General features: G+C 45.1%; 1 protein-coding gene across 2 annotated transcripts in view; it reads left to right on the forward strand.

Moving 5' to 3' along the window:
• Positions 1 to 25,377, forward strand: part of PACS1 (phosphofurin acidic cluster sorting protein 1) — a 148,815-nt gene that overhangs the window by 109,076 nt on the left and 14,362 nt on the right. For both annotated transcript variants that reach the window (XM_040409020.1, XM_040409021.1), the window contains exons 19-23: positions 13,179 to 13,221; positions 23,469 to 23,511; positions 23,640 to 23,775; positions 24,130 to 24,326; positions 24,678 to 24,797. In XM_040409020.1, the coding sequence (XP_040264954.1) occupies positions 13,179 to 13,221; positions 23,469 to 23,511; positions 23,640 to 23,775; positions 24,130 to 24,326; positions 24,678 to 24,797 (539 nt within the window). The remainder of the gene's footprint in view (positions 1 to 13,178; positions 13,222 to 23,468; positions 23,512 to 23,639; positions 23,776 to 24,129; positions 24,327 to 24,677; positions 24,798 to 25,377) is intronic.

The following is a 25,377-nucleotide window of genomic DNA, read 5'->3' on the forward strand; positions in this document are numbered from 1 at the left end:
AACGCTTCCTGTAGGTTCCAATGAGAGTCTGGATTCTGGTTGAAGGTATTTTGGACCATTCCTCTTTACAAAACATCTTTAGTTCATTCAGGTTTGATGGCTTTGGAACGTGGACAGCTCTCTTTAAGTCACACCACAGATTTTCTATTATATTCAGGTCTGGGGACTGAGATGGCCATTCCAGAACGTTGTACTTGTTCCTCTGCATAAATGCCTTAGTGGATTTTGAGCAGTGTTTAGGGTCGTTGTCTTGTTGAAAGATCCAGCCCCGGCACAACTTCAGCTTTGTCACTGATTCCTGGACATTAGTCTCCAGAATCTGCTGATACTGAGTGGAATCCATGCGTCCCTCAACTTTGACAAGATTCCAGTCCCTGCACTGGCCACACAGCCCCACAGCATGATGGAACCACCACCATATTTTACTGTGGGTAGCGGGTGTTTTTCTTGGAATGCTGTGTTCTTTTTCCTCCATGCATAACGCCCCTTGTTATGGCCAAATAACTCAATTTTAGTTTCATCAGTCCACAGCACCATATTCCAAAATGAAGCTGGCTTGTCCAAATGTGCTTTAGCCCACCTCAAGCGGCACTTTTTGTGCTGTGGGCGGAGAAAAGGCTTCCTCTGCATCACTCTCGCATACAGCATCTCCTTGTGTAAAGTGCGCCGAATGGTTGAACGATGCACAGTGACTCCATCTGCAGCAAGATGATGTTGTAGGTCTTTGGTGCTGGTCTGTGGCTTGACTCTGACTGTTCTCACCATTCGTCGCTTCTGTCTATCCGAGATTTTTCTTGGTCTGCCACTTCGAGCCTTAACTTGAACTGAGCCTGTGGTCATCCATTTCCTCAATATGTTCCTAACTGTGGAAACAGAAGCTGAAATCTCGGAGACAGCTTTCTGTATCCTTCCCCTAAACCATGATGGTGAACAATATTTGTCTTCAGGTCATTTGAGAGTTGTTTTGAGACCCCCATGTTGCTACTCTTCAGAGAAAATGAAGAGGAGGGAAACTTACAATTGACCCCCTTAAATACTCTTTCTCATAATTGGATTCACCTGTGTATGTAGGTCAGGGGTCACTGAGCTTACCAAGCCAATTTGAGTTCCAATAATTAGTTCTAAAGGTTCTGGAATCAATAAAATGACAACAGTGCCCAAATTTATGCACCTGCCTAATTTTGTTTAAACAATTATAGCACACTTTCTGTAAATCCAATAAACTTCATTTCACTTCTCAAATATCACTGTGTGTCTCCTATATGATATATTTAACTGACATTTTTTATCGTAACAACCAACGATTTATACAGGAAAATCATGATGATTAACAAGGTTTCCCAAACTTTCGCATCCCACTGTATAACTAGCACTCCGACAAGCTGATTGGGAGTCGGTCCCCCGCCGATCTGTTAGCCCAGACAACCTCTTTAATACTCCCCCCCCCCCCCCCCCCCCCAAGGATGGCCTACATACATTGTAGTATTTCAACAGTTGTTTATGATCTGTATACCTCCAGTTATCTAAAGAAGCTTTTAGCCTTGAAAGATGTTAAGGCCCTTTTACATAGTGCAATAATTGGCCAGATGAGTTCATAAAACAGCTTTTTCCCATTTATTACTCTCAGGCTTGCATCTCACTGATCTGATCCTTTATGTGAACAGAGTAATGGTCACTCGTCAGCAGCACATCTTCTAGGGCAGGGGTACTCAACTGGCGGACCGCGGTCCAAATACGGACCGCGGCCGCCAGTTGTCCGGACCCCGGCCATCCTTCAGAGCGCTGCTCCTCTCCTGCACACTGTGCCGTGCAGGAGGAGGAGCTTACCGGCGCACTTCCGCCTGTCCCACAGCGCAGTGAGACAGGGCTTCCTCCACATGTAAGCACTCCTCCTCCTGCACACTCTGGCAGCTCTGCTCAATACAGCGGCGGGGCACAGGAGCTGATAGTTCTCAGCAGCGCAGGAGGAGTCTCTCCCTCCCCCCTGTGCTGCTGCTGTCGCCGCCGCTGCCAATAAGAAGAGGCAGGAGGAGGAGGGGAGGGGCTGTGGCCACTGCGCCACCAATGAAGAAAACTGACCTGTATTACAAATACAGGAGGCGGGTGCTGGAATCAAATAGCCGGCACCCGACCTCTGTGACAGGGAACTGCGATCAGCTGCAGTTGAGTTAACCCTTCAGGTGCGGTACCTGAGGGGTTAATTGTAGCTGATCGCAGCCCCCTGTCACAAAGGTCGGGTGCCGGCTATTTCATTCCGGCACCCGCCCCCTGTATTTGTATAAGAAACGGTGGTACAGTGCGCCCCCCCCCCTTCCCCATTATAATAAACATTGGTGGCGCAGTGCGCCCCCCCCTCCTAGTATAAGAAACATTGGTGCGCAGTGCGCCCCCCCCCCCCCCTTCCCCATTATAATAAACATTGGTGGCTCAGTGGGAAGTGCCAATGAGGGTTAAAAATAATAAAAGAAAATTAACTCACCTCCTCCAGTTGATCGCGTAACTGCCGGTCTCCAGTTCTTACTTCTTTCTTCAGGACCTGTGGTGACGTCACTGAGCTCATCACATGGCCCATTACCATGGTGATGGATCATGTGATGAGCTCAGTGATGTCACCACAGGTCCTGAAGAAAGAAGTAAGAACTGGAGACCGGCAGTTACGCGATCAACTGGAGGAGGTGAGTAAATTATTTTTTAACCCTCATTGGCACTGCCCACTGCGCCACCAATGTTTATTATATTGGGGGGGGGCGCACTGCGCCACCAATGTTTATTATACTGGGGTGATGGGGGGGCGCACTGCGCCACCAATGTTTATTATACTGGGGTGATGGGGGGGCGCACTGCGCCACCAATGTTTATTATACTGGGGTGATGGGGGGGCGCACTGCGCCACCAATGTTTATTATTTTGAGGGGGGGCGCACTGCGCCACCAATGTTTATTATATTGAGGGGGGGCGCACTGCGCCACCAATGTTTATTATATCGGGGTGATGGGGGGGCGCACTGCGCCACCAATGTTTATTATTTTGAGGGGGGGCGCACTGCGCCACCAATGTTTATTATATTGAGGGGGGGCGCACTGCGCCACCAATGTTTATTATATCGGGGTGATGGGGGATGGCGCACTGCGCCACCAATGTTTATTATTTTGAGGGGGGGCGCACTGCGCCACCAATGTTTATTATATTGAGGGGGGGCGCACTGCGCCACCAATGTTTATTATATCGGGGTGATGGGGGATGGCGCACTGCGCCACCAATGTTTATTATTTTGAGGGGGGGCGCACTGCGCCACCAATGTTTATTATATTGAGGGGGCCGCCAGACGAAAAAGTCGGAAATGTAGTACTTTTAGTCTGGCGGCCTCTCACCGTGCTGCGCCGTAACTCTGCCCCCATCCCCATTATAGTCGATGGGCACAGAGCAGCGGCACGGCGAAGTAGTGGCAAGATGGATCTGACAGGGTGAGCAGCCTGTCGGATCCATCCTGCTGCAAGTGTGAAAGTACCCTTACTAATGAGCGCTTCCATCATGGAACGCCCATTAGTACAGCATTTACCTCCACCGCTACTTGTGCTAGTAAAAAAAAATATATATTACGGCAGTGCTTCCCAACCAGTGTGCCTCCAGCTGTTGCAAAACTACAACTCCCAGAATGCCCGGACAGCCTTTGGCTGTGCGGGCATGCTGGGAGTTGTAGTTTTGCAACAGCTGGAGGCACACTGGTTGGGAAACACTGTATTACGGTACCTCCACCTCCATTTGCTCACGCTGTGGAGAGAACTCCCTGCTGACTAGAAGCTCAGGACAGGACCTACAAGACGCCATCACGTTGGAGCACCGGTCCTGAGCTTGCAGTCAGCAGCGAATGTTCACCGCAGCCAGGTGAATGCAAATTTTTTTTTTTTTTGCAAAAGCAGAGAAGGGGGACATTATTCTTACTGGGGCACTAATGTGGCCATTACTAATTCTGGGACTTACCCGGGGCGCTCCACTATAACGTCAGAGCGCCCCACGCGCATGTATCACATGATCGCATGGCATCTTTACTGTTGGCGTTCAGCTCGGACCTTCACCTGACTGCAGACCCTGGTATGTGGACCTTTAATAAAACTAGTTGAGTACACCTGTTCTAGGGGATCTTCTGCTGACATATTGTAAACTGCATGGGGAACAAACGATGTAGCAATTGCTCATCCCTTATGTAGTTTCTATTGGCTCTTTAGACAAGCAGTGATCCACTTGTTTTGTCTATGATTGGTACTAGTTATAACCCTACATATAGTGCTGATAACTCCCTGGATTCCATTTCTGGTTTCCATGAATGGTTGCATCTGGTCCAGGTTTTCTTGTTTACAGTTATGTAGTATAGCTATCTGAAGGAGAAGCTTCTATATATAAAATAGGCGATATTCTGGTGGCTTAATAAAGAGCCACATTGCTTGTTCTGCGTTTAAATCTTGCTCCTCATCCGGTTTTCATGCTTGTGGACAGGTGCACAATGTCCTGTGTCCATGGCTAACAGCAGGAAAAAACATTGTAAAAACCACCTGCGTTTGTACTGCGATTGCAGTGGTTTTGGGATGTGGTAATTTCCCACACTTTTAAACATGATGCATAAATGTATTCAACCTGAAAAAAAGGGACAGTTACCGCACCACAAGACCATGGTGAAAAAATACATTTTACAGTCTGGTTCTTGCAGCTTTTCTGTGTTTTACACAACCCATCAACAGTGTGTAAAGCCAGTTCACACCACGTTCAGACGCCATCCTTTGAGTGGAATTGTGCAGCCAATTCTGCACCAGAAAGCCACAGCTGGCGACATTGTTTTTAGTTGTTCATGCAGTCAGTGGTTCAAAGTCGCAACCGCACAAATAAAGGATATTCCGGCATGGTGTCTGGACGGATGGCACTGTAAGCCGTGGTGGGTATCCATTCGCTGTTTAGCTCTGATCAGTGAGACTAAACTGCGAGCAGGATCTGCAAAACACGGACACCTGCAATGTGCGATCCGCAATTTGCGGATCCGCACATCACAGACACTATAATAGAAAATGCCTTTTCTGGTCCGCAATTGCGGACAAGAATAGGACATGTTCTATTTTTTTCAGGAACGAAATTGCGGATCCCGAAAAAACGGATCCCGAAAAAACTGATGCGGATCCCGAAAATGCGGATGCGGATCCAGGAAATGTGGATTTGCATCCGTTCCATCCCCATTGAAAGTGAATGGCTCCGCAAATTGCGGAACAAATGGGGATCCAAATTACGGACGTGTGAATGGACCCTTAGTTCGGATTTCTGTGTACTTCCGCACCAAAAACCTTGGGGGAGTGTTACTTGCGTTTTTTGTTGCTTACCTGATGTTCTCTGGCAGATCTCACCCTTCCATTGAAAAGGGTGAAATCCGCACCAAAAGTCACACAATCGACATCCTGCAGATTTCCAAATCGGCACAGCAGGTCAATTTCCACATGGAAGCAATATGTACATGAGATTTGTCTAATCTCATACACTTTGCTGTTAAAGTATTATGCTTTGGTTTTTCTGCATGGAAAAACCATGCATAGCCAGCACCGTGTGAAATGTATTTACTGTCCTGCCTTCCTACTCTCAGTAAGTGTACACAGCATATAATGAGCTCTGTTTACACACTTCAGGAAGCAGTGGCCATGATTCTTCCTACTCCCGGGGGGACACCATTTCTAACAAATGAACACAAAATAAATAGAAAAGAAAAATAATAAAAGAAATAAAACCAAAATAATTGACAGCTTCTATCACTATCCTAATAATCTAAAACTTTGTAAGGCCGTGTTCACATTTATGTTGAGCTTTCCATTCTTCTGATCCATGAGAAGAACAAAAAGAAAATCTATTAACCAGATCTAATGATGAGTGCAAGCAGAATATATTCTGCATCCTTCATCCATTGACTTTCATGTAAACAACAAAAGAAAAGTTCCCTTCCATCATGTGTCCTTTATTTTTGGCGTAGAAAGAACTTCTTCTGTCAAAAATTGCACAGACTTGATTAGGGAGACACTAACTGAGCATAACTGATTCACTAAAGCAGTGTTTCTGAACGCCAGTCCTCAGGGCCCACTTGACGGTTATGATTTGAGAATATCCCACTAACTTGTTGTTAGTCATGCTGCTTTGACAATTTCCCCTGCTAAATTCTAAGGAAATCCTGAAAACATGGCATACTGGGGGTCTTGATGACTGGAGGACTGTTGAGAAACACTGATCTTAAGCACCCATTCAAACAAATAGGGCATAAAACTGACACGTTTTTCAATTTTTCTATTATTTTGTTCAAAACAGATGTGAATAAAGCCTATATTAAATAGCCATAATGGAAAAGGGGCAAAATTTTAATGGTCACTAACTTTTCACACAATTTTGCATAAATCAATACTACAAGCAACCATAAGAAACTTTGCAATATATTTCTATCATTGAGAAATGTCTCTAGTTCTCCTGTTATCAGCTGTTTACCTCTCCCTCACCCCTCCATGTTAATTACTTTTTTTCTTTGAAAAATGCTTTGATTTTTGTCTTAAGGTGGACAAGCTCCACTGAAGGATTGTATTACACATGTCCATACAAGTATATGAAGGGGGAAGGGGGAGAGTGAGCAGCAGCATGAGGGAGACAGAGGAGAAACACACAGACAAGCAGACAGCCAGAGCTACATGGGCTGAGATATAAACCTCCTAAGTACTTTATTCACAAGCATACAAGCTACATGGGCTGATATATAAACCTCCTAAGTACTTTATTCACAAGCATACATGTTAGTACTTGTAATGTCTTCCATGATCCTGGGGCATAATTCTGATTGAATAAGAGAAGGTTATGAAGCAGATTCTCCTCTATTTCTCGCCCATTCATTGGGGGACAGAGAAACCGTGGGTATAGCTATGTCCTCTAGGAGGCGTTGACACTATATAAAGCTGTTAGCTCCTCCCCTGGCAGCTATATCCCCTCCAGCCTGGAGAGAGAGCTTCAGTTTTTTCTAGTGTCAATAGGAGGCAAGGGAATTCTCCTGAAGATTTTTTTATTTTAGTTTTATTATTTTTTCCTTCTTTTTCAGATGGGAAAACAGTGGACGCCTCGCCTCACTGTTCTCCCGGGGTCGAGTTGCGCCAGTGCCGGTCACCCACACTGCTGCCTCCCCCACAGAAGACAAGGTGGACCAGGGCAGCCTCGCTCCCCTGCATCCCGCCAGCCAAGGGGTCACCCATCCAAGCCCCCCCTTTTCCAGCGTCCTGCCACTACGGTGTCAGTAGCTGAAGGGGTGACCCTGCTGGACCAGAGGAAGGGTGAAGATGGCGGTTGGACAGAAGATGAGGTGAGTACACGGGACTAGGCGAGTATTAACCCCATCCCCCTCCCTCCCTTCCTCTTGGCATGGTTCTCCCCTGGGGTTTCTCTGGCATAATTTTCTCCTGCCCTCAGGGTTAACTAGGGGGACACAGCAGGTACAAGCTGCCAGGGGCCATTATTATCTCAAGACCCCCTATAACAGTCCCTCTCACTCCCCCCTAGGCCGGTAGACAACTAATAGGGGGTTAATGTGGTTAATATGGAGGCGGAATAGGGCGAGATGGCGCTGCGGAGTGACAGTGTACATATCAGCGGGACAGAGAGGAACGCACTGCTACCGCTCCCCAAGGCGCCGCTCCGACAGAGTTAATGAAGGTAAAACAATCGCGGACGCCTCGTGCGCCGCATACTTCATCCACCCTCCGGGTAGTGACACTGCAGGATCTAACCTCATGGGGGACTCAACCAATTAGCGGGGGAATCCTGCTGCATCCCCCCGTAGCAGCCAGCTGAGCACCGCCCCTGCTCTATGCGTTTTTAACCCTTACTGGCCAGCCACTTCATTCGGCTGGCCCTGGGTCTTCAAGAATTGATACAGTAAAATCGGGCGTGCACCGCAGGTGTTCAGACCCGCAGCATTGGGGGCGGGGCGGCACGCTCTGAAAAGCCGTGCAGCGGCTTGCTTGGGCCGCAGCCTTCATCCCCAGTCACCTGCTGAGCCGGTCTGAGACTGCCTTAAGGGGAACTCGCATAGTTCCCTTCATAACCATTCTTGGGCCGGCACCTATCTGGGGCTCTTCCCCTGGGTACACTGTACATGAGTATTTAACCCCTTCCTGCCTCTTGTCATTGAGGCCGTCTTCCTAGTTTTAAATAATAATAATAATAATAATAAAGGAAATGTGCGTCCATAGGGGTCCCCCTCCTCAGCCGCAGGGCCACCTGGTCTGTGTGGTCCCACACTAGGCCCGTGCCCTATCTCGGGTAAAGGGGGAACTCGCATAGCTCCCAATTGCCCTCCTGGGCCGTTCTGGTTGATGATTCTCCACCTGCGCAATCCAGTGACGGACCACTGCAGGATCCCAATCCATCCTCTGAGACTGGTTGATGATTCTCCACCTGCGCAATCCAGCACTTGTCGTAGGCATTACCCCCTTCTTAGGCGGAGTAATTGCACTACTTTGGGATACAGTACTGACCTTATACATTGTTCCCTGTCATAGGTGGACTAAGTGAAGTAACACTGATTTCAGTGCCGGACGTATACATTCCCCCTTCTGTAGGTGGCGGAATTGCTTCTCCACTGGGTTCAGTACCTGCCGTATTTCATTAGCTCCTTCCACAAGTGGCGGGTTGACATTATCACTGGTTACAACGTGTGCTGTGTGCATTACCCCCTTAAGGTACTTTCACACTTGCGGAAGGACGGATCCGACATGCTGTTCACCATGTCGGATCCGTCCTGCGGCTATTTTGCCGTGCCGCCGGACCGCCGCTCCGTCCCCATTGACTATAATGGGGACGGGGGCCGAGCTCCGGCGCAGCACGGCGAAAGGCCGCCGGACTAAAATTACTGCATGTCAGGCTTTTTAGTCCGGCGACTTTCGCCGTGCACCGCTGTGCTGCGCCGGAGCTCCGCCCCCGTCCCCATTATAGTCAATGGGGATGGAGCGGCGGTCTGGCGGCACGGCGAAATAGCCGCAGGACGGATCCGACATGGTGAACAGTATGTCGGATCCGTCCTGCCGCAAGTGTGAAAGTAGCCTTAGTTCGGTGCTAATTGCACTCTCACAGGGTACAGGACTTGCCATATGCACTAGTTCTCGCCGTGGGCATTAACCCCCTTCTTAGGTGGGGTATTTTCCTTACCACTGGCTTCAGTACCCCGTTCGCCATCCACCTTACCTAGGGTAATTGCACCACCATTGGATACGGTCCAAATGTCGCGCTATCCTCCCATAGGCGGAGTGTTGCACATCACGGTGCTTCCTGCCTGCCTTACCCCCTTTCACAAGTGATCCATTAGCGGGGGAATAACTGAATATCTTCAGATACGGCAATTCAACAGTCGGTACTCGTTGGTGCCCGGTACTCTTACTCTAGTGTTATATGAGGCTGCCAGTGGATACGGTGGCTATTCTCATTGTGTTCTTTGGTGCTGGTTTTGGCCATGATTATAACTCCTCTGTCTTCTCAGGGGGTTTACTAGCATCACTTGTGTACTAGAGACTCCCATCTCCATGGGTCTTCATTGTTCCAGTTGGTCATGATATTGTCCGAATCAGTAGTAGTGCGTACACCATTGCTTATATATGTTGTATACGTTCCAGCGAGTCAAGTGCTCACTGACTGTATTCTCTATCCACCACTCCTCCTTCTCGCTCTACTTCAACTGGGGCATTATGGTACGTGGCTTCTACGGATAGTCTCAGGCCTCCCTCTGTTTTTGCGCTGACGGGGCAAGCACTGGCTATTACTGTGGGAGCGGTATTGCATACCACTACATACTTGGGTTCTGTCTGTTCAGTTTTTCGTCAGTTGATGGACTCTTCTGCATCTGAAATCCTTGGCTACTTCTGTATAGCGCCAGTCTCAGACGGGAAATGGGCTTGGACCTAGCCTATTCTTCCCCTGTCCCTTTCCGCCTCTGGATTATGATTCATAGACACCCCGCATGCCTTGGTAGTTCCTATGTTACTACCTTTCTGCATCTGTACGGGGTATTCTTTTGGTGGCCTTCCATTCCAGGCACGCTCCGGTTCCGACTGGTGGGCTGTGGCGCCCTCCACATCCCTCCTTCTATGGGGACTCCTTCCATTGGTCTGGGTGTATTAACTGTATCCACACGAAAGCTCCCCACCTTCTCTCCCAAGCAGGAGTTCTGAAAACATACGACATGGATGCCCTGACATCTCCCTGGCGGGAGTTCTCCCTCCTTACGTGTTTCTTCTCTCCTACCCAGGGTTCTGCGGAGGATCAGATTGAGGGAATTCCGACAATTCGCTCCTGATTGGCCCCGTCGCGCGGGTACGCCGATCTCGTTCTCCTTCTGGAGATGTCCCTTGTCACTGCCACTTAGGGACGACCTTCTTTTAGGTTCCGGTCTTACATCGGCAGTTAGGGTCTTGGTTGACGGCGTGGCTGCCCATGGTAACCTTCCTTCAGGAAGTGGCACGTATGATTCCTCCGTACCGTCCTTTACCGTCTTGGGATCTGAATGTAGTTCTCTCAGCGTTCCAGTCTTCTCCCTTTGAGCCCTTGGGGAGATATCTCTCCAGCTCCTGTCCTAGAAGGTAGTTTTTTTCTTGTGGTTCTCACATCCATCAGACGGGTGTTCGAGTTGGCGGCGCTCTCTTGCAGAGAACCCTTTCTGGGTCTTCACAAGGATAAGGCGTTTCTCCGGCCCATTCCTTTTTTCTCCCGAAGGTGGTCGCTGTCTTCCACATCAATGTAAAAATTGTCCTTCCTTCCCTGTCCCTCTCCTTCACTCCTTAGGGCAGGGAGTTATGTCATTATTGGCAGCCTCCAGTCCCTTCCGGTGTACGGAACCCATTTTTTGTCATCCAGAGGTCCCACGAAAAGGAATGGTGGCCTCCGAGGTGGCAATTGCACGATGGATTCGGTCTGCTAATGCTGTACCTTTCCGCATCGGTGCGGGGTTCCGCCCTTAGGTGTCACAGCTCGCTCCATTGAGCGGTTGACGCTTCTTGGGCTCTGAGGCATCGCGCCTCGGCTGCTCAGTTGTGTAACGCGGCTACCGGTCCTCCTTACACACATTCACAAGTATTTCCAGGTGCATTCTTATGCATCGGCGGCCGCTGCTTACCCCGCAAGGGCTGCTTGCTCCATGGGTCTGTGGTTTTTCCCTTCCCGTGGACTGCTCTTGAACGTCCCACGGTTTCTGTGTCCCCCAATGAATATGGGCGAGAAAAGGAGATTTTTGTATAACTTACCAGTAAAATCTCTTCCTCTCTCTCTTCACTGGGGGACACAGCACCCACCCAGTATTGTCGTTCGGGCACAGTGTGGCAGTTGCTGGTTAGAACCCTGTTGGGTCTTTTGGCATGGTTGGTGTTCCATGTTTTTCTTTGGTTGGCTTGCTTCTCCTACTGCTTGTACACAAACTGAAGCTCTCTCTCCAGGCTGGAGGGGGTATAGCTGCCAGGGGAGGAGCTAACAGCTTTATCTAGTGTCAACGCCTCCTAGAGGACATAGCTATACCTACGGTTCCTGTGTCCCCCAATGAAGAGCGAGAAAGAGATTTTACTGTTAAGTTATACAAAAATCTCCTTTTTCTGTGTGCAGTGTTTGACAGCTGGTCTCCACACATCATGTCTGACTGCAGACAGGACTGCAAATTAGAGACAGAGCCTGCAGATTGGAAACGTGCTAAAGTGCCAGATACAAGTCACATAGTGGCCAGAAATTGTGTTATTCCTCATGTACACATTGTAGTATTGATAATTGCTACTTTGTACTATTGTACTGTTAGTATAAAAATACGAATGCAAAATACAATGTATCCCTTGTATTTTGGTCCCTCAAAATACAATGGTGTCAGGATACAATATTTACAGTTTACAGTGGTCTAAGTTGGAAAATAGACTCCTCATACAATGCATCAAACGCAGATCCAACATGGCTATTTCTCTGTTAAAAACACCTGTATTGGCTGTCTAGTAGCTCCTCTCTACAGTAAAGTGCGGCACTACAGATGTAGCGGAGCTAAAATTGTCTGATAACACATCGCACAGTGCTTTCTTGGTCATCTTGTGACAAAAGCCTTTGAAATCCATTGAAAAGTTAGTTTTCTTTTTCTTATTTACTTATCACGTTAACCATCAAGTTCAGTTCAACTGTATCTGTATATGTCCTGTACTGCCCCTGTCTGTGCCAGGATGAGCTGTACTGCCCCTGTCTGTGCCCGGATGAGCTGCTCATTCAGATGTCAGGGGTGAGCAGCTCCATGTTATTTTTCTGGTTCACTGTGTGGACTGTACAAGACCCTGAAGACGCTCCTGTCCTCATCATAGAAAGTGATATACAGCTTCCAGCATCTATTACTGACTGTTTTATGTAAGGACTTGCTTTATCTGTTTGTCTTCTTTACCTTCATTTTTTTTTTATTTTGAGATGTTATTTTGGGGCATTGGAACCAGTCACCAGCTTTCCATAGAATTATGGACTCAAGTTACAATGGTTTCAACAAACAATGATTGTGACATGTAAATTAAAGCCCTGTGTATCACAGAAAATAGTGTAAAATGTTATTTCAATAATTGAACAAGAAAATACTCTTTTTTTTTTTTTGTGTATTTTCTTAAAGGGGTATTCCAGTTGTTTCAAGTTATCCCCTATTTTTTTGCGGTGTGGACGGATCACAGACCCATTCAAGTTGAATGCGTCTTGATCTGTCCCGGCCGCCACACGGACATTGCCCGTGCATTGGGGACCGCAAATTGCAGTCCCCAATGCACGGAACAGCCGCACATCGGCCGTGTGCATGAGGCCTAATGCTCCAGATTTAGCAACTACATGCCAAAGATCGCTCAGTATCAAAACATCATGGAACTGAATGGGTTCACAGTATGCCGCGGTCACGGCTGCTTGGGAGTCACCCTGAGACCCCATTCACTTCCATTATGTTTTGAAGTTGAGCGATGTCTGTGCCATGTAGCCCAGGGTTTATTGTTCCATGGGGAACGTATTTACTAAAACAGACATATCAGAAAAGGTGACACATCATCTTTAATGAATGAGGCATTCATGTCTGTTATTCAAGTGTAATGATAGACTAGGCTTAAGTAGTACTGTCGGTGACATAACACTTTCTTCTTCCTCAGTCAGGAGGATGATTCATATCAGAAGTTTATACCATTCATTGGGGTAAGTGAATATATAATACTTTTTTATGCGTTTTTGTTTCTTTGCTGTACATTTCAGTTGTACATACTTTTATTATATACAGCAAGAAAAAGATCCATTGTATGGGGAAGAGTGTTTGCTAGAGTGATTGCTCATTTCCATAGAGAATTATTGTTTCGTGGCAGCAGATCACTGTTTACACAGGACAATCCGCTGGCCAGAAAAGAGGATTTCTGCCTCACCGATCCATTCACCCAACCCAACGAATTAGAGTTTGCTCGTTCATCAGGTGATAGTTGGCACCTTTACATTGGGCATGGGCATGGGTATGGCGCCAGAGACAAATTGCGTGTTCAAGAAACATTCCTGCCTATCTGATGTGTCACACACAGGAATCTTCAGTGCTCGGTAGAACTGAAAACACACTCTCCTTAACAACACTTAGAGCTTTGCTAAGAAGACTCTTTAACCCCTGCCCGCTTATAGACGTAACTGTATGTCCAGATTGCATGTGAATTAGAGCAATTGGGTGCACAGTTACGTCCGAACTCTTACCGGGCACTGTAACACTGTATAGACTCTGGGGAAGATGGCAAAGGACCAGTCAGAGTGGTCCCTTGTCAGCCATTGCTCTGATTAGTTAGTTTGTACAGACTAACAAATCGGAGCATACTTAGGCTGAAAATGCCGTTTGCAGGCTCTGATCTCCACAGTTTGTGACCATAAAGATCAGAGCCTGCAAGAAGGTACTGCTCTGAGCCCCCATTGTACCCCTTTTGTGCCATCTGTGCCTCCTGTAGCCCCCTCACAGAGAACCAAGTGCGGCTTGGTTAAGTAAAACAAAAAGTTTTGAAAAATTATATAAAAATTTAAATAAATAAAAAAATTAGCTTTTTCCTATATCTACTCTGTAAATTAAAACAAACACATAATTAGAATCACCATGTCTGTAATGTCCTGATCTGAAAAAGGATCACTTATTCCATGTGGTGATCGCTGTAAAAAATATATAAGAAACAATGACAGAATTGCTCTTTTTGTCACGTCACCGTCACAATTTTTTTAAATAAAACCTATCAAAAAGTATATGTATATGTACACCAAAATGGTACCAATACAAAGTACAGCTCGTCCCGCAGAAAAAGAGCCCTCACACAGCTAAAAAAAAAAAGATTTGCTTCTAAACTCCTAAGCCTTCTAACATCCCGATCCGGCTCCCAGGTCCTGTCCGGCACAGAATAGTCTTTGGAGTCCTCCCCCTCCCCCACTGAAAGCCTTCTCTGGGGCTGCAAGAAGGAGAAGTCCCCAAAAAAGTAGATCTATGGGAAATGTTTTAACTTTAGGAGAATAGCATACGTGTGTCTTAGGCCTCATGCACACGACCGTTGTGTGTTCTGCGGTCCGCAAAATTTGCGGGATCGCACAGACAGCCATTGATATAACTGCCTATTCTTGTCTGCAAAACGCGGACAAGAATAGGACAGGTTAGATTTTTTTTGCGGACCTCGTTACGGAGTGCTGTCCTCATCTTTTGCTGTCCCATTGAAGTGAATGGGTCCGCATCCGAGCCGCCAAAACTGCGGCTCGGATGTTGACTAAAACAACGGCCGTGTGCTTGAGGCCTTACAATACGCAGGGTAGCAGATGATAACATTTGTCAGGGACAATGTGACATAGAAGGCCAAAATCTATGATGTTTCATCTCCACACACTTAAAAAAAATTTTTTTTGGGGGTTGACATTAGGGAAAACGGCATATGCATGTCTTACAATACGCAGGGTAGCGAATGATAACATCTGTGAGTGATAGCGTGACATAGTAGGCAAAAATCTGTGTTGTTTCATCTCCACACAGTTCAAATTTAATTTTTTGGGGGTTGAAGTTTGGGAAAAAGGCATATTTGTGTCTTACAATACGCAGGGTAGCAGACGATAACATCTGTGAGCAATAACGCGACATACTAGGCCAAACTCTTTTTCTTTTTTTTCCTTTTTTTTTTCTTTTTTACGTTTGAAAAACAGCACATACATGTCTTATAATACGTAGAGTAGCAGATGGTTTACATCTCTGACTGCAATCCGTGTTAGTGCATCTCCAAGTAATTCAAGTGTTGGTTTGGTTGACGGGAAATAATTGTATGGTAGTTTGAACCTTGTGTAGTACATTGGAGAGATATTATTTCTGAATCTGTTTATTTTAATGAGCAAAAGACATTGGGCTCAAACTTGTTAGTGGCACCGTTCCTGTTGGTATCAGTGTCTTCAGTGTGTTTGTGGAAAGGGAAGGACATTATATTGCATCTCCCTCTGTTTAGGAAACCAGATTTGCAAACCGTTCCATACTTTGTGTGACTGTGTACATTTAGGGCCAAAAATGTCAGGGATACTGAAGGGTTCCAAACAAAAGATCCCAAGACAGAATGTCTGTAGTAGCAGCATCAGCTATCTGGCCAGAAGTAGTAGTAGTAGGCCGCAGTTGTCCCTGGTTTTGGAAACGGCCAACACTATCGTTGTGGAGAAAGAGGATGAGATTGTGGATTAGATAGCTTAGTCCTCATCTCACTCACAGCTGGATGACGTGGAGGGGACTTTGGAGTCTGACCGTGCCATGGAGCCAGGGGTCAGAGTGTTCCTCCTGCTTCTCCTTCTTGCAGCCCCAGAGAAGGCTTTCAGTGGGGGTGGGTGAGGACTCCAAAGACTATTCTGTGCCGGACAGGACCTGGGAGCCGGATCGGGATGATGAGGAGGCGACATCAGAAGAGGGGGGAGGAGGGGGCCGGGGGTGGCAGCAGCAATGAAGATCAGAGGCGACATACCTCCCAAAGAACTGCCAGGGTGATGTCTGATCCGGGATCTGGTAATGCCGCTGACACTGTAGGTGGGTTAGGCCCATTATGTGCCAGAGCTAAGACAAGCTCGGCTGCCTCTACCTCTGCTCGAGTATCTCCCATCTGGCAGTTTTTCCACACTGCAAGGAGACAGAAACATTGCCCTGTGCAAGCCCTAGAAGAACCAAATAAGACATGGGCAGGCAAACATCAGTGTAGACACCAAAGCTCTGTTGAACCAAAGGAATGGCATTTTGGCAGCCAGCTACCGCAAATGGAATTCCCTCCTTCTCCTGGCCCTCTTTGCGGCAGCCAGGTCGCATCCACGGGCAGTTTAGTGTCTTTCACATCGTCCTAATCCCTTTCTGCTTCTCCCGCTCAGACTACTCTTCCGGTCCATTGTCAGGCATCGATAATGGTATGCGTGGCCAGGAAACAACTGAACATGCCCAGCAATCCACTGGTGCACAAGCTTAATTCCCACCTGGCCAGCTGGTGGCCCAGTTTCTGCCGTACCATTTTCTGGAGTCTGCTGTCTTTAGAGAGCTGATGGTGTGCGCTCAGCCTCGCTGGAAGATATCTAGCCGGCATTATTTCTCCCAAAACGCCATCCCAGTCTTGTACTCTCATGTATAGGGGAGAACATGGCACACTCCCTGCGATTCTTGCTGTGTGGCAAGGTTCAGTAGCTCTTACGGGCAGGGACAGCACATGTCTTTTAGGGCCCACTGGGTCTATTTTTTTAATTAATTTTTTTACTGCAATGTCGGGGCAGCACCCTAGCAACGAGGTGAGGTCCTTTCGATCCCTCCCACGATAGTGTCAGCCTGGCTCCCTCTCCAGGCACTTATCCACCTACTCTTCCATGGAAGCTCGTCCGTCCACAGCGTCACTCACAATACCCCTCGTTCTTATCAGATGTGCCAAGTGTTGCCACTCCGTGTTGGAGCTGATCGGATTGGGAGAGAGTAGCCCCACAGGCGAGCAATTGCTAAAGTACATCAAGCAGCAAACTTGGAAACGTGGCCAGCAACAATAGGCGCAACATTGTGGCCGCCCTGAACCTGAGGGGGGAAAAAACATGCTCCCTGCATGGCACACATCATCAACCTAGTCATGTAACACCTTTTTAAATAAGTACACTGGCTTGCACAAGGTGCTGGCAATGTCCAGGAGAATGTCCAAGAATTTCAGCCATGCTTACGTGGTGAGGAACTGTCTCCTGGACTTGCAGCGACAGAATGGCCTGCCGATACAGCGCTTAATCCGTGACGTCCCAACTCGCAGGAATTCAGTAGCCCTGCTGTGTGGTGTATGACCACATATAGAGTGTTTCTGTAAACTGCAGAATCAGGGTAATAAATACTGAGGTTTATTTGGCTGTTTAATCCTTGCTGTGCCACAGGAAAGATCAGAAAGAGTCCTTAAAGTTAGTTTTGAAACTTTTCTTTAAAATGTGAAAAAAAAGGCTTCCAAAATTCTAAACCTTCCTAACGTCCTAAAAATATAAAATGACATTCACAAACTGATGCCAACATAAAGTAGACATATGGGGAATGGTAATAACAACTATTTGTGAGGTATCACTATCTGTCTTAACCCCTTAAGGACTCAGCCCTATTTCACCTTAAGGACTTGGCCATTTTTTGCAAATCTGACCAGTGTCACTTTAAGTGCTGATAACTTTAAAACGCTTTGACTTATACAGGCCGTTCTGAGATTGTTTTTTCGTCACATATTGTACTTCATGACACTGCTAAAATTGGGTCAAAAAAGTTAATTTTTTTGCATAAAAAAATACCATATTTACCAAAAAATTTGAAAAATTTGAAAATTTCAAAGTTTCAGTTTCTCTACTTCTGTAATACATAGTAATACCCCCAAAAATTTTGATGACTTTACATTCCCCATATGTCTACTTCATGTTTGTAGCATTTTGGGATTGATATTTTATTTTTTGGGGATGTTATAAGGCTTAGAAGTTTAGAAGCAAATCTTGAAATTTTTCAGAAATTTACAAAAACCAAATTTTTAGGGACCACTACAGGTCTGAAGTCACTTTGCGAGGCTTACATAATAGAAACCGCCCAAAAGTGACCCCATTCTATAAACTACACTCCTCAAGGTTTCAAAACTGATTTTACAAGCTTCGTTAACCCTTTAGGTATTGCACAAGAGTTATTGGCAAATGGGGATGAAATTTGAGAATTTCATTTTTTTGCCTAATTTTCCATTTTAACCCATTTTTTCCACTAACAAAGCAAGGGTTAACAGCCAAACAAGACTGTATCTTTATTGCCCTGACTCTGCCGTTTACAGAAACACCCCATATGTGGCTGTAAACTACTGTACGGCCACACAGCGGGGCGTAGAGTGAAAGGAGCGCGTATGGTTTTTGGAAGCCAGATTTTGCTGGACTGTTTTTTTGACACCATGTCCCATTTGAAGCCCCCCTGATGCACCCCTAGAGTAGAAACTCCATAAAAGTGACCCCATCTAAGAAACTACACCCCTCAAGGTATTCAAAACTGATTTTACAAACTTTGTTAACCCTTTAGGTGTTGCACAAGATTTAATGGAAAATAGAGATACAATTTCAAAATTTCACTTTTTTGGCAGATTTTCCATTTTAATATTTTTTTTCCAGTAACAAAGCAAGGGTTAACAGCCAAACAAAACTCATTATTTATGGCCCTGATTCTGTAGTTTACAGAAACACCTAATATGTGTTCGTAAACCGCTGTACGGGCACACAGCAGGGCGCAGAAGGAAAGGAATGCCATACGGTTTTTGGAAGGCAGGTTTTGCTGGACTGGTTTTTTTGACACCATGTCCCATTTGAAGCCCCCCTGATGCACCCCTAGAGTAGAAACTCCAAAAAAGTGACCCCATTTTAGAAAGTACGGAATAAGGTGGCAGCTTTGTTGGTACTAGTTTAGGGTACATATGATTTTTGGTTGCTCTATATTACACTTTTTGTGCGGCAAGGTAACAAGAAATAGCTTTTTTGGCACGTTTTTTTTTTTTTTTTGTTATTTACAACATTCATCTGACAGGTTAGATCATGTGGTAATTTTATAGAGCAGGTTGTCACGGACGCGGCGATACCTAATATGTATACCTTTTTTTTTTATTTATGTAAGTTTTATACAATAACTTCATTTTTAAAACCAAAAAAAGTTTTAGTGTCTCCATAGTCTAAGAGCCATAGTTTTTTCAGTTTTTGGGCGATTATCTTGAGTAGGGTCTCATTTTTTGCGGGATGAGATGACGGTTTAATTGGCACTATTTTGGGGTGCATATGACTTTTTGATCGCTTGTTATTACACTTTTTGTGACGTAAGATGACAAAAAATGGCTTTTTTTACACCGTTTTTATTTTTTATTTTTTACGGTGGTCACCTGAGGGGTTAGATCATGTGATATTCTTATAGAGCTGGTCGATACGGACGCGGCGATACCTAATATGTATACTTTATTTTTATTTATGTAAGTTTTACACAATGATTTCATTTTTGAAACAAAAAAAATCATGTTTTAGTGTTTCCATAGTCTGAGAGCCATAGTTTTTTCAGTTTTTGGGCGATTATCTTGGGTAAGGTATGATTTTTGCGGGATGAGATGACTGTTTTATTGGTACTATTTTGGCGTACATGTGACTTTTTTGATCACGTTTATTACCTTTTTTGGGAAGTAAGGTGGGCAAAATTTCAATTTTCTCATAGTTTTTATTTTTTTATTTTTATGGTGTTCACCGTGCGGGGAAAGTAACATGACCGTTTTATAGATCAGGTCGTTACGGACGCGGCGATACCTAATATGTGTAGTGTATTTTATTTTTTTAATTTTTATTCAGTGATGAATGTTTTTTTTTTATCTTAACTTTTTTCACTTTTTTTCACTTTTTTTTTGACCCAGACCCACTTGGTTCTGGAAGATCCAGTGGGTCTGATGTCTGTATAATACAGTACAGTACAATATATATTGTTCTGTACTGTATTTTACTTACACTGAACAGATCTATGCTTTTAGAACAGATCTGTTCAGCACCATGGACAGCAGGACGCCTGAGCAGGCGTCCTGTTGCCATGGGAACCCTCCCAGTCTGCTCAGAACTTCGCAGACGGGGAAGGGTAAGCACAGGGCTGAGGGGGGCTGTCGGGGGGCTCTCTCCCTCTCCATCGGGGGGCTGCAAAGGCACAGCAGCCCCCCGATGGAGAGGGAGGGAGCTCCCTGACCGACGACAGTTAACTTTTTCCATACAGCGGTCCGTACGGACCGCGGTATGGAAAGGGTTAAACGGCTGACATCTGCACAGATGTCAGCCGTTTATACCAGGGTGCCAGCAATGTGCTGGCACCCTGGTATACCCACTAGAAGCCAACGATCGTTCATGGGGAGGCGGGCGGGGGATCGCGATCCCGCCTGCCGCACCGCCCGCCTCCCGCAACGCCCCCACCGCATGCGACACCCCCCCCCCCCCCCGCACCACCCACCGGCATAAAATCGTGCAGGGGTGCAGGGGGGGGGGTGAAAAATATTGATTTTAGGCACTCTAAAGTTTCTGATCCCCGCGGTCAGGGACCGCGGGCATCAGAAACTGCAAAAAGCGCAGCAAACCGCAGGTCTGAATTGACCTGCGGTTTGCTGCGATCGCAGACACGGGGGGGGGGTCACATGACCCCCCCTGGCGTTGTCACAGGATGCCGGCTGAAGGATTTCAGCCGAAATCCCGTTCCGTTTAACCCCTCGGGCGCCGGAATACTGATTTCAAGTTAGGACGTACCGGTACGCCCTGAGTCCTTAAGGACTCGGGAAATAGGGCGTACCGATACGCCCTGCGTCCTTAAGGGGTTAAAAGCAGAAAAAAATAAATTTATAAACATTTTCCAAATTTTCAGTATATTTGGGATTTTTTTTTATAAATAAAGATATAACATATCAACTGAAATTTACCACTAATATGAAGTATGATGTTTCATGAAAAAAGTGTAGGAATGGCTTGGATGAGTTAAAGCATTCCAAATTTATTACCACATTAAGTGACCGTCTCCTGCTTAAAGGGGTTAAACTAAAACGACAGTTCCACTTTAAGAACAATGAACCAGTCAATTTCATGTACTGATATACACTACAATATTGATTACACCTCTAAAAGCAACCTAGGATAGAAACTACCACAGACTGAAAGTGACTGCTGCATTCGTGACCCCATGATGATCTCTTGTCTGCAGTGGTGTCTGATCAGTTTGTATATATATTCATAAGCACTTCCCACTTTGCTCATGAGATATATATATATATATATATATATATATATATATATACTGTGAATAGTTAATACTTTATTTTAAATGTCAGTTCTTGTTCCTCTGTCCATGGCATCTAGGATTGCTCCACACAACATTTCATTGTATTGTACAGTCACAATAAAATCTTATTATCTTAGTATTATTATTTGTTTAACCATTTGCATAATACATATGAATAGCTACTCAACATACATACATAGGTGAATACATTTGTAGAACGTCTCTACTCCAGTTTAATCCTTTTTTTCAAGATCAAGGAGGTTTCAATCGCTGCCTTAAAAATTATTTAAACTCTGGTTGTGTATTTCTATAAATGTTTTTTCTTAATATGGGGGTTTACACATGGATCAGTCACGTCACCCTATGCATCAGTTAACAACAGGGTTATGACATACATGAACTAGGTGAACACCCAGGGCACATCCTGGGTGTTCACCTAGTTCATGTATGTCATAACCCTGTTCTAAATGTTTCTAAATGTTTCTGTCAGTGACCGACATCATGAGATGCTGCTGTAGGTAGAAATTCTTTATCACTTCTGAGAAAGATACAGGAGCAGAATTGTAACTACATGCATATTAGAAAAGTATTCTGTAGAGAAATTAAAGAGTATCTAAACTTTTAATATGTTCTCCCTAATGCCCTAATAACACTAACTCTAATATACTTAATGAATTTTCTATTTTTACTACACTTGTCCCTACATAAAGGGCACCATTCCCTGTGCGCTTAAAACTGACACAGTTCTCTTGGCTGAGCGGTGCGGGCTCCCGATTCTGCCTGCTCCGCTAAACTATTTCTGGCATAGTACATGGGTACAGGGAGCATGGGCAGGACAGCAATGTGCGCTCCTGCCTGTACTCACAGCGCGGCTGCTGCCCATTCAGAAAATATACTCCATACACCGCTGACAGCTCAGCAGTGTACAGAGAACAGAGTTTTAAGCTCACCAGGGAATGATGCGCTTTATGTAGGGAAAGCGTAGTAAAGATAGAAAATTCATTAATAAAGTATATTACAGATAGTTTTATTAGGCCATTAGGGACAACATATTAAAAGTTTAGATAAAAGTTTAGTTACTTTTTTTAAAGCATCAAAACTAGAATAACCCACAATCAGTCCCTTTATTTAAACTGCATTTTGTGAATCTTCATTTGAATAAATGAGTTATCCCATCTCACCAGACTATGCAGTGGCCCCAGGACAGGTCATCAATGTCAGATCGGTGGGGGTCTTACATCTGGCACCCCCGCCGATCAGCTGGTTGGAGAGAAGCCACACACTGGCCAGTGCAACCTTCCCTTCATTGTTTACCTGCTTGCCGTCGACATCGCAGCAGTGAGCAGAGTAATTACAAGCAGTCCCATTTACTTCAATGGGACGGGTTGTTCCTATACAAGTGTATAGGAGTACCATGACCAGGCAAATCACCTCAATGTGATGTCTCCTCCATTCAAACACACTGCACCTGCCATCTGCACTTGTTCTGTTGGATGTTTCGTGCTGGTACAGTGTATTTGAATGGAGGAGACATCACATGATGGTGATTTGCCTGGTCACATGACCCTCCATCAGCTTCCATCTTATGGACAGGACCTCTGTGTGGACAGCACAAAACACTTTGTAAACAAGGGGCATACCTTATAAAATATAGGAAGTGGTGCAGAATTTCAACAAGGACTATATTAGTAAGTGCCATATAATCATCTCACAAACACATTGGTCAACAATAACCAGAAAGTGGCAAAGCCCTTTAAGGAAACTGCCTAGAGTTAATGCAAGCTGTGCTGCTCCTGTAACTCATGACTTATAGAAGCAGCATAGCTTTTTCTGCTGCTCTGTTTGCATAGCTTCCTATCACTGCAGTGGGAGCTACGGGAACGCAGAGCGCCTTCCTACTTGGCAGTTTTCATAAGCCAAGCCACCTGGGGCCGCCGCTAAGTCCTATCCGGTATGGAAACGGAGAGATGGGGAAAGCTCTTTAATACCTCTTCTTCCCATACATTTCCCCCTTTCCATTTAATATTTTCACATACTGAGACATTTTCCTTTTCTCCTTGTGCCTCCCTGTGCTTCTATCCTCTGGGGTATCCTTCCTCCTCTCATTGGCCCTCGTGTCCTCCTGCAGGTGGTGAAAGTCGGACTGGTGGAGACATCCCCCCCAAATACTGGTATGTGAGGGAGAAGAGTTCCCCAATCTGTACCAACCCTTCAATCCTAACAGATATACCCCTTCTCTGTCTATGTATACATGATGCTTCTCAGCTTTGCTAACTGGTTGCATTTTGTTTTCCCACAGATGCAGAGGATTCTGTTTCTCTCAGTGTCGGTCTCCCTTCTACGTCTCCACCTTCATCAGTCGGAGTCCTCCGTGATGGTTCAGCAACACCTCCATCTTCTCCGTCTTTAAGTGCCAGCCTCCAAGGAAACACAGGGTTAGAGGAAATATATTTTACTCTCCACCTGTACATACTGAAATACAATGTGCAAAAATGTACAGTGAATCCACTCCAAAAGACCACCTCTTTGAGAGGATGACCCCTCTAGAAGGCCATTTTTCTTTGCACTTTTGGATGGTCATCTAAGAGGTTTCACGGTACATTAACCCTATCTTAAGCCCATTTTTTTTAACATGCTTATCTATTTTTTATTTGTGGTTTAGATTTTTCTTACTGTGTTAGATTGGGTGTCGTTTAACTTCTTTCATATACCATTTTGCTTGGAGTTTTACAATTTGAGGTACATTCAGCCATATAGAGAGCCTAAACTTACCCTCCCTATTTATGTAGGACCATGGCAGATGCTTTAGGATTACAAGTTGATTATTGGCTAACTTGTGACCGGAGAAAAGAGAGAGAAGGAGGAGGGAAGAATACTCTGCGCAGTATATTCCGTTCTGTGGTTGTTTCACGTTTGCCAGGACCAGATACACCACCTGGTAGTATGAGTCTAAGTGTGGTAACTACTGAGTCACGAAACAAGAAGGGTAAGTTACACTTACCGTATTCAGACAAACACTAGGAACCTGTGTTAAGTTTATTAGCTTGTCATTGTATGCTTGCACCTGGTAAAACCAAAGCTATATGACATGAATAGACTGGATCTACAGTATATTATTCATCTGGGAAATATGTTGGCCATCTCTGTAAGAAGGGGACACAGATCCAATGTCATTTGGATTTACCATAAATTCAGCGAGCTGTTAGATTTGGTAAGTGCATTAGTTTTCTGCACTTCTTAATGCACATTATTTCTATGCTTTAAAAGGTGCATGGTGTTTGGAGGTTTGATATTGGTAAATTGTTGTGTATTTTTACATTGTTCTTTTTTATTTTAGTGCCAACAATCTTCCTTAGTAAGAAACCAAAGGAAAGAGAAACTGATGCCAAAAGTCAAATAATAGAAGGAATAACAAGACTTATTTGTTCCGCCCGACAGCAACAGACCATGCTACGAGGTAATTTAGTGCTAATATCCCATTGGTACTGCAAACCATGGAGGGGTAAAGTAGTATCAATTTCTGCCAAATACCCAACTAAACCTGAAAATAAATAGAAAGGTAGTATCAGTAAGCCATTAAAGGGGTTTTTATGATCTTTTTATTTTTGTTTCAATCGTTTTTATTGGTATTTCAATGTAATACACAATACAATAAAAATGCATTACAATACTTGCATTGTCAGTTGAGTTATTAATAACAAATATAGTACAGTGACATAACCCTTGTCAAAGTAAACAAACTTTCATATATGACATCCATGTTGAAGCCTATTCAGCCCATAAACCGAAAACTTAATGTTTTCCGAACCATAGGCCCCCACTGTAGGAGCATGCGAAAAGAGTATCTAAAAGAAAGTATCCACCACCTCCCCCTTACACTCGACATACTTTATGAATCTGAAAATTTATTCTTTATTGGTTGTCCAACACTCGTGTGAGTCTAAATCTACTAGTTAAATTTCAAGGTATGTTTCAGGGAATGTTTTTCCTCTTTCCTTCTCATCACTTTTTGCAATATGGAGACGACATCCAAACTT

The sequence above is a fragment of the Bufo bufo genome, chromosome 10 (genome assembly GCF_905171765.1).
Source record: "Bufo bufo chromosome 10, aBufBuf1.1, whole genome shotgun sequence".
NCBI classification, from domain to species: domain Eukaryota; kingdom Metazoa; phylum Chordata; class Amphibia; order Anura; family Bufonidae; genus Bufo; species Bufo bufo.